Raw genomic sequence first — 11580 nt, 5'->3', positions numbered from 1 at the left:
CAAACCAGACATCGATGGAAAGATGCTTTTTTCAGCTTTCAGAGGATGCACACATCTCAATTCTAAAAAATGAGTTTGTGCTCCAGGTGATGAATGAACTGAGAGCTCATCACATGCACATACGGGATATATTCCTTACATACACAGTTTTAGTATGTTTTTTTTTTCTTGGTCATAATTTAGACATGAATAACTTTGCCTCTGATCTGAACACTCATGGGTCTGCTCTCAGACTTCGGTGTAAAGTAAACTATTATAAAAAGAAATTTTTTTTAAAAATTGTCCAAGTACGGTTTTCACTCTAACTTCTGCTTTTCACTTCTGTTGACAGAAACACTGTTCAGCATTTAGGCAATGACTTGATTCAGTAATGCATAAATAGCCATGAAACCAACTTTAGATTTCAAGTCTAATACACAGATCATGATGCTCAAGAAAAGACTAGTTTCTGGCATAGACAGATTGATTCAATCACCCATTTATAACGACAGGCATTTGAATGAGTCCAAGTCTCAATGAACTGTATCACTTGATTTAAAACACTAACACTAAAAACAGTAGTTGTGTAATGAAATTTTCAGATGTAAATGCATTCATGCTACAGCTTCATAAAACTGTCTGTATAAATGCTTCTAATGCATTCCTTCTGCTTCTCTTTCTTCTGCAGTGGAAAGATTGTTTTTGTCGATACTGTTTTCATTTGTTTGAAAAAAGCCCTAATATACATAAATTTAACAAGGTTAGGAATAAAGGGCTCTTATATAGGCTTAAAATGGCAGCATTTCCCAAATTACACAAAAAAGCTGTTAGTTTCAATGATGTTTATGTAATGTAGAAAACCGTGCTTAGAGGTTTGCAATTCAATATCAAAGAGTGTTTAAAACATGTAAAAGACTTGGTTTAAAGCGACTGATTTCAGTTATTTTTTCATAGGGTGCCAATAATTTTGTCCAGCCCATTTTTGGAGTTTTGTGTGACATATTGTCAAATTAGCTCTTTTCCCTCCATTTTTTTTGTTTTGTTCCAATACACACAAAGGGGATAAACATGTGTATAGCAAAATGTGTTAATGCTATACTTATCTGTGAGAAATACTTGTAAAAATGTCAGGGGTGCCAAAACTTTAGGCTATGATTGTACGTAAGTGAATGGTTTTACTAAATGGGCCTCAACAATGGGCCTATAATGCCACTACACATATATATATATATATATATATATATATATATATATATATATATATACTGTATACATATACAGGGGTAGGACAATGAAACTGAAACACTGGCCAATATAGTGTTTGAGGTTTCATGGCTTTATTTTCGGCGTAGTGTGAAGGTTGAATTAGCAGAGCGATAGCACAGCTGTATATAAGATGATGAGAGACATATCAGAGTTGAAGAGTAGACAGATCATTGGTGTGTGTACCGCTGGTGCATCTGTGATCAGGACGATGTTGTGTAACGAGAGACAACGTATCAGTGTAATATCAGCCACGGAGAGCCAGTGTAATATCAGTAGGGTTGCCGCCACGACATGCACCGAAGACTTTATGGCCACAGCTCCAGACGGCTGCGTTGACCAAAGAGGTAGAGAACATAGTCCACTCGGACTCAATGTCTCCAGCCTCCCTCGGGATCCGGTCAAAGTTCTGCCGGAGGCGGGAGTTGAAGATCTCCCTGACAGGGGTCTCTGCCAAACGTTCCCAACAGACCCTCACGGTACGTTTGGGCCTGCCAAGTCTGTCTGGCCTCCTCCTCCGCCAACGGATCCAACTCACCACCAGGTGGTGATCAGTTGACAGCTCCGCCCCTCTCTTCACCCGAGTGTCCAAGACATGCCGTCGGAGATCAGATGATACAACCACAAAGTCGATCATCGACCTCCGCCCTAGGGTGTCCTGTACTGGTGGTGTACTGGTGGACACCATTATGCTTGAACATGGTTTTCGTTATGGACAGACCGTGACTAGCACAGAATTCCAACAACAGAACACCACTCTGGTTTAGATCGGGGGGCCGTTCCTCCCAATCACACCCCTCCAGGTGTCACTAGCATCACCAACGTGAGCGTTGAAGTCCCCCAGCAGGACGATAGAGTCCCCGGTTGGAGCACTTTCCAGCACCCCTCCCAAGGACTCCAAGAAGGCCGGGTACTCTACACTGCCATTCAGCCCGTAGGCACAAATGACAGTGAGAGTCCTCCCCCCAACCCGAAGTCGCAGGGAGGCGACCCTCTCATCCACCAGGTTAAACTCCAACACATGGCAGCTAAGCTGTGGGGTTATGAGCAAGCCCACACCTGCCCGCCGCCTCTCACTGCAGGCAACACCAGAGTAGTGAAGAGTCAAGCCCCTTTCGAGGAGATGGGAGCCCCTTTCGAGGAGCCCAAGCTGCGCATGGAGGTGAGCCAGACTATCTCTAGTCGGTATCTCTCTACCTCCCGCAACAATTCAGGCTCCTTCCCCACCAGAGAGGTGACGTTCCATGTCTCTAAAACTAGATTCGGTGCCCAGGGGTTGAGTTGCAGAGGTCCCCGCCTTCGACTGTCGCCCAAACCATAAGGCATCGGCCCCCTACGGTCCCTCCTGCAGGTGGTGGGCCCACGGGAGGATGGCCCCACGCCACTGTTTCGGGCTGAACCTGGCCGGCTCGCATGCCGGCCTTGCTCCATGGCGGGGCCCGGCTGCGCCATACCGGGCGACGTCGCGACACCATTATTGTTTTCCATAAGGGGTAAGTTGGACCGCTCTTTGTCTGGCTTGTCACCTAGGACCTGTTTGCCTTGGGAGACCCTACCAGGAGCATATAGCCCCGGACAACCTAGCTCCTAGGGTCATTCAGGCACTTAAATCCCTCCACCACGTTAAGGTGGCAATTATATTATACACATTATATCCTATTTTCATAACACTGTACAATTAAACAGTATGTGAAGAAATAGGACACCAATCAGTTGATAAACTGTCTCAGCCATACCCCACTGGTTTCTCAAGATTATGCTTGGCACGAAGTCATAAAAAATGTCTATTTATAGAGCACAGAGTAATGTTAGCAATGATATATGTAAATTTTAACAATCATAAAAGGATCATAAGTTATTAATTGTGGATGGGACATGGTAAAATGAAAAGCTTACCTTGCAAAAAATCACTATTTTGAGAGGAATGCACACCTTTCACTTTTTCCACAATCAAAGAGATAATACACATACACGGTGCAAAAATCACGGCTGGAGGTTATTGTGCACAAGTTATTTAAGGTGTTTCAACTGTACATGTCTCAAATGTACCAAGTCTACTATATACCATAATAAAGGACAGATGTAACAGCAACGTAACTTATTGGTCATTTCATGACTTACCAATAGGCAACATAACAAATAATTCCATTACCATCCTGTTACTAACTCACTTTAAAAGAATTTTAAAATATATCCTATATATACCTATATTGGATGCTAAAATAAGAGGTTACAGAACATTACACTATTTTTGGTTTTTTTGTTAATGCCTCCAGATAGCCTAATTCTCACATATATATATGTGTATATAATGTCAATTAACTTAATTAGTTGCTAGACGTTCTCCCAGCTGAATCTTGATTTTTCAGCCTTTTGTTGCCCCCTTGCCGACTTTTTAGAGACCTCCGGCAGGCATCAAGTTTGATATGAGCTCATTTATAGTTGTATAGTTTATTTTTTTCTGGATGCAAATAAGTTTTAAACCAAATGTTGAATCTAGTACAGTGACTTTGTATGCAGCTCATGTCTCCGGTTCCCGGAGGCACACTTTTGAGAACATAACACTTTAGTTGGAACTCATTTCTCTTGCAGTTTGAAGTTAACAGAAAGTGCACTATACCTTAGACGTGGTCTGCTTGCTGGCTGTGTCACTGCTGCTTTGTGACGCATGGTACGATTCAAACACTTTCCTGCTGATGAAGGTGTAGCAGACGACCATAAGTGCCAACGTACCCCAAAAAACAACCTGGCAGAAGTAGTTAAAGCCTTCATGCCACAGGAGTCCCATCTTCCCCTTCATCTTGGTGCATCGCAGCCGACCACCCGAGGAAATCTGTGGCGAGCGGTTGCTCAGGATAACGTTCGGCAGAGCCAGCGCCAACATAACCACCCAGATAACAGCGCACAGTATCTGACCCACTCTGACCCTCTGAAGAGCACATTTCCCAAACGGATGCACAATCTTTAAGTACCGGTCCAAGCTGATGAGTCCGAGGAGGAGGATACTGATGTACAGAGTGATATAGAAGAGCACAGCTGAGTACCGGCAATGAAAAGCCCGGAGCTGCCAGGAGCCCAAGCCTGCATCGGTCAGCGCCTTCACGGGCACAGTAAGGGTCATCAACAGGTCGGCCACGACTACGTTCTTCAGGTACACGACAAATGTTGAGCTGCTGCGGATTTGGAAGAAGATCCATGCGGCAAGGCTGTTCAAGACTAAAGCCACCAGAAAGAGAGCGGCGTACAGGCAAGGGAGGAGTACAGACGTGACTCTGGTGTCCCGCTCGCACTTGAGAGAAGCGTTCACCTGACTCGAGGTCATCTTCAGGCCTGGAGGAAGAACGTCAACGCACCACTGTTTATCCACACACAGCTACAACTGATGCAATGGAACATTGGTATATCGGAACAAAATGAACAAAATGCTCAATGGGAAAATTCATGTGATGAACACACCGATGCACTTTACAAGGAGTGTCCCATTCTGTTTAATTCTATTGAAAAAAACAGTGCTGAAGAAATAGAAGAAACCAGAAATAACGAAACCAAAGAACGCTGATAATGACTATCAGCTTTGACACATTGCAGTTCATTTGGTGGAAACAAATACACACACACACACACACACACACAGACATACATATATTACAATTACATGTATGCACTCACCAGGGAAAGAGCTTTAGAGACTTGTAAGAACAGCTCAAAGAGGAATTAATAAATGGCTTAACACTTTCCGGCAGCTGTATCCACAGTGCAGTATGTGCTTCTGTGTAACCCCACACACACACACACACACACACACACACACACACACACACACAGAGAGAGAGAGAGAGAGAGAGTCTTTGTGAGGACAATACCATATACCTACATCGCCTTTATATAAAGATATAGCTTTATATAAAGACATAGGGGTTAAAGTTTATATACCACCTTAACTCTAAGCCCCTAAAAATGTTATATATGGTCAAGTAGATTAATAAATTGTTGTCTATTTCCTACTAACATTTTTTTTTTTTTTTTTTTTTTTTAATTTAGGACGTCACTGGATGTCCCTCAAGAGAGGTTTCTGTCAGATTTAGCTCAGTGCTGGGGACAATTCCCCAAATATTTTCTAAGTATGCACACAAACACACGCACAGTTTTGCACATGTACACACACTCTCTCTCTCTCTCTCTCTCTCACACACACACACACACACACACACACACTTGGTTGTTGTACTTGTTTCTCATCAGGGCAGCAAATCATTTTAACCATGTTTCAATACAAACAGTGTGTAACATTGTGGCCTCTTTACTTTAGTCTTTCAACACTGTTCTAACCGGAGATGTTGCAGTTATCTGCAATCAACTGATTGACTGCTTTGTGAAGGGATCCATACTACATCTGGGACACATACTCATTCTCTCTCTAGCCAGCACCACATTTCCCTTCTTCTTTTTAAAAGTCAACAAATGTCATTAGTCTTTGTGTTCTTTACATTGCTTTCCTATAGAGCCAGGTTGGTCACAGATACACTGTCCTTCTAGTTTCAGGGAGGTGAAGCCTGAGAAAGAGCTGGAGGAACTACAACCTGAGGTAAAGCATGAAGATCAAAGTTGGTGTTTTCAGCACTTGGATGCACCCCCTGTGGTTTGTGGACTTTAAATAAAGTCTTTGCCTCTTTCTTGAACTCTCACCTAACTGTGCAACAACTGTAACAACTGCAGTTTTTCCAAAATCAACTCGCTTGCACAATAATATTGCAAACCCAACCAAATTTAGCATTTCCAAAACAGTATCTGTTTCCTAATACTGGGTTGTGAAAAAAGTGCAGCAGAAGTTCTGTCACGTGCAGCTCTGTAACCGCTGGGCCTGTCCACCAAACTGGATTAAAGTAGAAGGTAAAGGACAGTCTAGAATGAATGGAGCGCCACTGTCCACCATCTTTATACAGCTCAAGGCCATTAAACACGCTGGGTGAGACCTGAAAGCTCCAAATGAAACCAATCTTCAGAAACTCGCAAAAAGCAGACGCCATGCAACAAAACAATAAACTTTCTAATCTGAAGAGAAGATCTCAAGGAAAATCGCACGAATCATCTTTATGCGACAATCCAGGTTAATGGAGCAAGCTTTAAGATACACATCACTCAGCGATGGATGACCATAAAGCGCAGGCTGGTTTCAACTGAAAACACAACCTAAAACTGTCAAGGAGATGCAAAGATTCCTTGGCTTTGCTAACTTTTACAGATGATTTATCAATGTTATCAATTGTTTCAGTTTATATAGTTTGTATTGGTGTGTGGGTTTTTGGGGTATGATTGGGTTAGGGGATGAAAAATAGTGTTTGGTCTGTATAAAAACAATAGGAGAAACAATATAGAAATAAAAAGCCTATGGGTGCATCTTTAAAATGTGAAAAGCACATTTTAAAAGGAGACACTTGTGTTCATGATCACATTAGAGATAGTGAGTTTATAAGGAAGCAACTGGGGCTTGTGTTGGTTTCGTAAGAATATTTGTTCATGTGCCAAACTCCTCCACACGGACACAACCATTTCTTTTGGGTTCTGTCCAAATTGTTGTTATAAAATTAGAAGCACACTTCTCCCCAGAATATCACTATTGGCCTAAACGTTAAGATTTGTACAGATGAAGATGACTAAAGACGTCAAACATGTTCGTTAGGAGGGGGTGCCAATGTTTTTGCAATACAGTGCTACTATACTATATAATACTACTATATCCCTATCTAGGTATTAATTTGTATGTATTCTGTGAATATATGAACATACTGAACATCAAAAGAAAGACCAGAGTATATTTTATTCGATGCATTCATTTTTTAAACACTTGAATGTGGTTTCATAAATAAAGAACAAAAACAAAAAGCTGAAAAAAGACCATTCAGTTGCATTTAGATAGACGGAGTCAACCAAAAGCCCAAAGTATTTTATTCCACACAGTTTCATGTCTGAGGATCCTGTTAGATTACAAGTACTAGTTGTAAAGAAGTGTACCAGCGCCCCCTGCTTTATTAGATAAAAACATGGATTCTAGGAGGACAAGTATAGCTCAAATATATTTGACTACGTTTTAAGTCAAGTATACTTCAACGTCATTTTAAGTATATTTCTGAGAAGTAATTTAAGTACATATAAAGTAAATTAAACGTATACTTTCCTATTTTTAATTAAAATGGATTGTACTAATAGCACATTTGAATGAGATCTGACAACTTTTTTTATATATATATATTTTAAGTGCACTATTAAATCACTGTTAAAAGTGGACTATAGCTCCCTCTTAGCCCGTGCGGCTGTGTGGATCATTTCCTGAGGTCATGCACTTTAAAACCAGTCATTTCAATCAAAACACGCTGGTTTGTAGTGCAGTTTTAGCGTTTCCTGCATGCTGATATTCTCCTTGTTTTTTTAGTCTAATGAACCCAAAACCTCACTCACAGGTTTAGAAGACAGATCTACTTTCTATTAAGATCTGCTCAAGTTTATGCCATGGACCAAATTGAACTAAAACAAAAAAAAGAGCATTTATTTTGAGACCAAAAGGACACTGTCTATATCTGTCACAACAACAATAACAGTGGGGAAAAAAAGTTCCTCTTTTGAGGTTTGAAGCTTTTTGACATCGAATTAGAAGAAACATTCTCACTTACATTAACAGAACACGTTTTACTTTTGTTTCTGTATTGATCAACAGAGACATGGCTTGCTCTCGTTCCCACAGGCTGAGAGACCAGGCTGACGCTGGCTGGAGAAAACTCCCCAAACTACTGAAACTAAACCAAGACTTCACAGCTTTGACTGACATACTGAAAAACATGCTTTCTGTTACTACCAGCTACTGCCTCAAGATTGAGAGCATAGAGAGCACAAAAAGAAATATCAGGTTGCACAAAAACTAAATTGAACAAAATAATACATCTCTAACCAGTTTTGCACAATTGTGTTTTACCTTGCATGGTGCAAAAAAAGTTTATTTTTCCCTCGGTTTTGCTGAAAAAAGTGATCAAGAAAATATTGTTCATGTGTTGACCTTGCTGTTATCTTCCACAAACATGCACAAAAAGATCAAATGAATGGGAACCGAATGGCTTCGTCTTCATATAAGCTAAGCTTTATTGCCAGATATGTCAGAATTAACCCAAATCTGGCTCTCTGTCACAGTGGGGAGCAAAACAGAAAGCACCAAAAAGAATTAAATCACAATTGCGCTCCAAATGCAAAATGCACACAATAACTTTCCACACGATACACAGATTGATTTATAAGCACATCATATTACAAAGAAGATTTAAAGGCTCAGCTATAAACTGCTTACTAATGCATGATAATATTAGAACAATGCTTTATGAAGGATGAACTGACTTATAAGCTATTTATTAGTTCTCACCTGATGATTCATAGTGTGTAGTTAGAAAGAAGTGAAAGAATTAAAACACATTTGTGAGCAGTTTTTATGTATAATAAATTCTGTATAAAATTCTGCATGATAAATCACACTTTGATCATGATTTCTGCTTCTCTGCAGACTTATCTTGCTCATGTTTATGGGTTTCAGGACTCTGTCTATGTTAAAAGAGGATGTAGGTTTGCTAATATTGCATTTAGAGTTGTTTGGAAATACTAAACATGTTTGAAATTCCCCTCATCATAATGTTTTCTTGAGATATGACTCACTAGAAAACATCAAGTCTTTCTGAATAATACTGTCAAAGCTTTTTTAGACAGATATCATAGCTGCTTTTTCCTCTTTTATATGATTCTGTTCACTGATGAACATTTTTAACATTAATTCAATGCTTTTCACGGCTCTCTTTCTATCTGGGTAACTTTTGGAATTGGCTGCATTTGCCAGATTCAGTTGTTCATAGCTCCATTGACTTAAATCGGGGTACTTAAGATGCTTCCGGGAAACGCAACCCTGATTAATCCCCATAACATGTAATCACTTACTGCCCAGCCCTGAGCATCAAAATAAGTTCAAATGCAGAAGAATATTGATGTCAGTAAGATTATTAGTGCAAAAGAACCACTGGTTTTTCCAGCGGCACAGAAACACAGTTTGTCTGTCACGTCTGAGGAGTGCTGGCCGTGTCCGTCCCGATCTCCCTGAGCGCCCTGCAGCGGCCCGGAGACAGACGCATGGCTTTGAACAGCGAGCTCCTGAACGACTTACAGAGGAAGAAGTAGATGAGCGGATCCAGCACGGAGTTCAGGGAGGAAAGCCACAGCGTGGTCTCCTTCAGCTGGAAGAAGAACAGCTTCTGCTGGCAGTTAAACATGCGTCCTCGGGTCTGGCTGATGGTGTACGGCACCCGGGCGAAGTGGAAGGGAACGAAGCAAATGAAGAAGACCGCCAGCACCAGGAACACGTTGGCTTGAATGCTCTTTTTCGGAGGGGCGCTCGTTCGCGGCCTCGCCTGGTGTTGAGCTCGCGTGCGGGAGTAAGACTTGTAGAGCTCTTTGGAGATGAGCGTGTAGCAGACTATCACGGTCACGAGGTTCGCCCAGAAGATGACCTGGCACACGTGATTGACCAGCTCGTGCCACTTCAGGCCCATATTTGTCTTGAGGTCACTGCATTTAAAGCGACTCGAAGCGTTGGGAAGGCTCGTCAGGATTACGTTGGGCAGCGAAAGAGCCAAGAGCGACGTCCATATGAAGCCCGAGAGGAGCTTTCTGAGCAGCAGGCGCCTAGGGCTGGTGCCTACAAAGGGCCACATGGTCTTTCTGCAGCGGTCGATGCTGATCAGGCCAAAGAAGAGGATGCTGATGTACATGGTGAGGTAGAAGAGCACCGAAGACACGCGGCAGACGAACACTCGGTGGCCGACGGATGCCAGGTTGGCATCGGCGATGATCTTGAAGGGGAAGGTGAGGGTCATGATAATGTCGGCCACCACAATGTTCTTCAGGTAGATGATGAAGTGAGATTTACTGGGGATCCGGAGGAACACCCATGCCGCCAGACTGTTCAGAGACAAGCCCAGGATGAAGAGGACGGTGTAGAGAAGAGGGAAGACGGTGGTCTTCAGAGCGCTGTCTCGCGAACAGGCCGCGGTCGACTCGTTCCTGACCGACTGGTTGGAGTTAGTGACGAGCGCCGGCCATGTGGTGAACTCCATAGATGTGCAGCTTCTGTCACATAAAACACACATTGGCTATGTTTAGAAGAGCAGAACTGTAGGCAATATCAGGGTGACCATTTTAGTTTCTGAAGTGTTAGAAGATATTAAGCAGACAGTCTACTAATACTCTGATGACTGCTATCAAAATAAAGTGCTACCAATATCAGCCACAATTTCCAACATATTCTTCTTGATTCATAGATTAAGTGCACAATAGAAAGGAGTTATTGTTGAATTGTGAATCAAAATCCCCAAATCCCAATTTAATTAATTAATTAATTTATACATTATTGTAAAAGCATTAGTTGCAGTAGTTGAATAATTTAATTAATTATGTTATTTATAACATTAAACATTTGAAATAACTAGTAATTTTATATATATATATATATATATATATATATATATATATATATATATATATATATATATATATATATATAGAAGTAAAAGTGACACCTACCTTAACAGGACACCAGGACAAAGTGCGATGTTTTACTCAGTCTAGAGTCACTACATGGTTTTAGGAAACAAGCTGCATTTTAGGGTCTTTCTGAAAGGAAATGAATCTTACTTTCTCCCTTCTGCTTTTTGTTTCCCGTTATGCCATGCAGACACAAGGAGAAGTTTAAAACGCTTTAAAAGCTGCTGTTATGTCAACTGTGCATTAGTTCATCATCTTTTGTGCTGACAGAGCTAAACGACTTGAGTTTATGACTCAAATACCACAAATAAAACAATGGTGAAACAGTGGCAAATTGAAATGTGTGTGTTTGAAAATTTTATGTTGTTTTAAAGCAAAATTCTGCCTTAATATCTGAAAGCAACCATTAAGCAGCTGTGGCAAGGAGAAAAAATAAACCTCCAGCTTGAGGAACTTGGCATCTCTAGGCACTACAATAATTAAACATGTGCTCTAGTAAATATCATTCTATATTAGTATGTGCTACACAAGACATGTTGTTATGACAAGTCATGACAGATATATAATTTGTTCTCGCTGCACATTTTGGGGTGATTCTTTTAATTTACTATGCAAGGATTAATAATTGCTCCCACATGCTCTTAACACTCTCTCTTAAATCTTAATGTTATAAAAACAAAACAAATAGCCAAATCATTAAACTGTTGACAAAATAGTCTGATTCTGCTAGGAAACCAGTTTCCTAATGTTTCTCAGATTTCCTAAAACAGT

The 11580-nt window shown here is 41.0% G+C and overlaps 2 protein-coding genes across 2 annotated transcripts in view; both read right to left on the bottom strand.

Annotated features, from left to right (window-relative positions):
- The window catches only part of p2ry13 (purinergic receptor P2Y13), a 6945-nt gene extending 1920 nt beyond the window's left edge, over nucleotides 1–5025 (bottom strand). The window contains exons 1-2 of the mRNA XM_043258266.1: nucleotides 4912–5025; nucleotides 3863–4572 (exon numbers count right to left, since the gene is read on the bottom strand). Of these exons, the coding sequence (XP_043114201.1) occupies nucleotides 3863–4564 (702 nt within the window). The 5' untranslated portion in view covers nucleotides 4565–4572; nucleotides 4912–5025. The remainder of the gene's footprint in view (nucleotides 1–3862; nucleotides 4573–4911) is intronic.
- Nucleotides 5026–7051: 2026 nt separating this feature from the next.
- p2ry12 (purinergic receptor P2Y12) lies at nucleotides 7052–10950 on the bottom strand. Its single transcript, XM_043258256.1, has 2 exons — nucleotides 10849–10950; nucleotides 7052–10395 (listed from the first exon to the last, which is right to left on the bottom strand). The coding sequence occupies exon 2, from the start codon at nucleotides 10380–10382 to the stop codon at nucleotides 9327–9329; it is 1056 nt and encodes a 351-aa protein (XP_043114191.1). The 5' UTR covers nucleotides 10383–10395; nucleotides 10849–10950; the 3' UTR covers nucleotides 7052–9326.
- Between the last annotated feature and the right edge of the window lie 630 nt (nucleotides 10951–11580).

The sequence above is a fragment of the Puntigrus tetrazona genome, chromosome 15 (genome assembly GCF_018831695.1).
Source record: "Puntigrus tetrazona isolate hp1 chromosome 15, ASM1883169v1, whole genome shotgun sequence".
NCBI classification, from domain to species: Eukaryota; Metazoa; Chordata; class Actinopteri; order Cypriniformes; family Cyprinidae; genus Puntigrus; species Puntigrus tetrazona.
The sequence above is the reverse complement of the archived record's forward strand: the minus strand, read 5'-3'. Positions and strand labels throughout refer to the sequence as shown.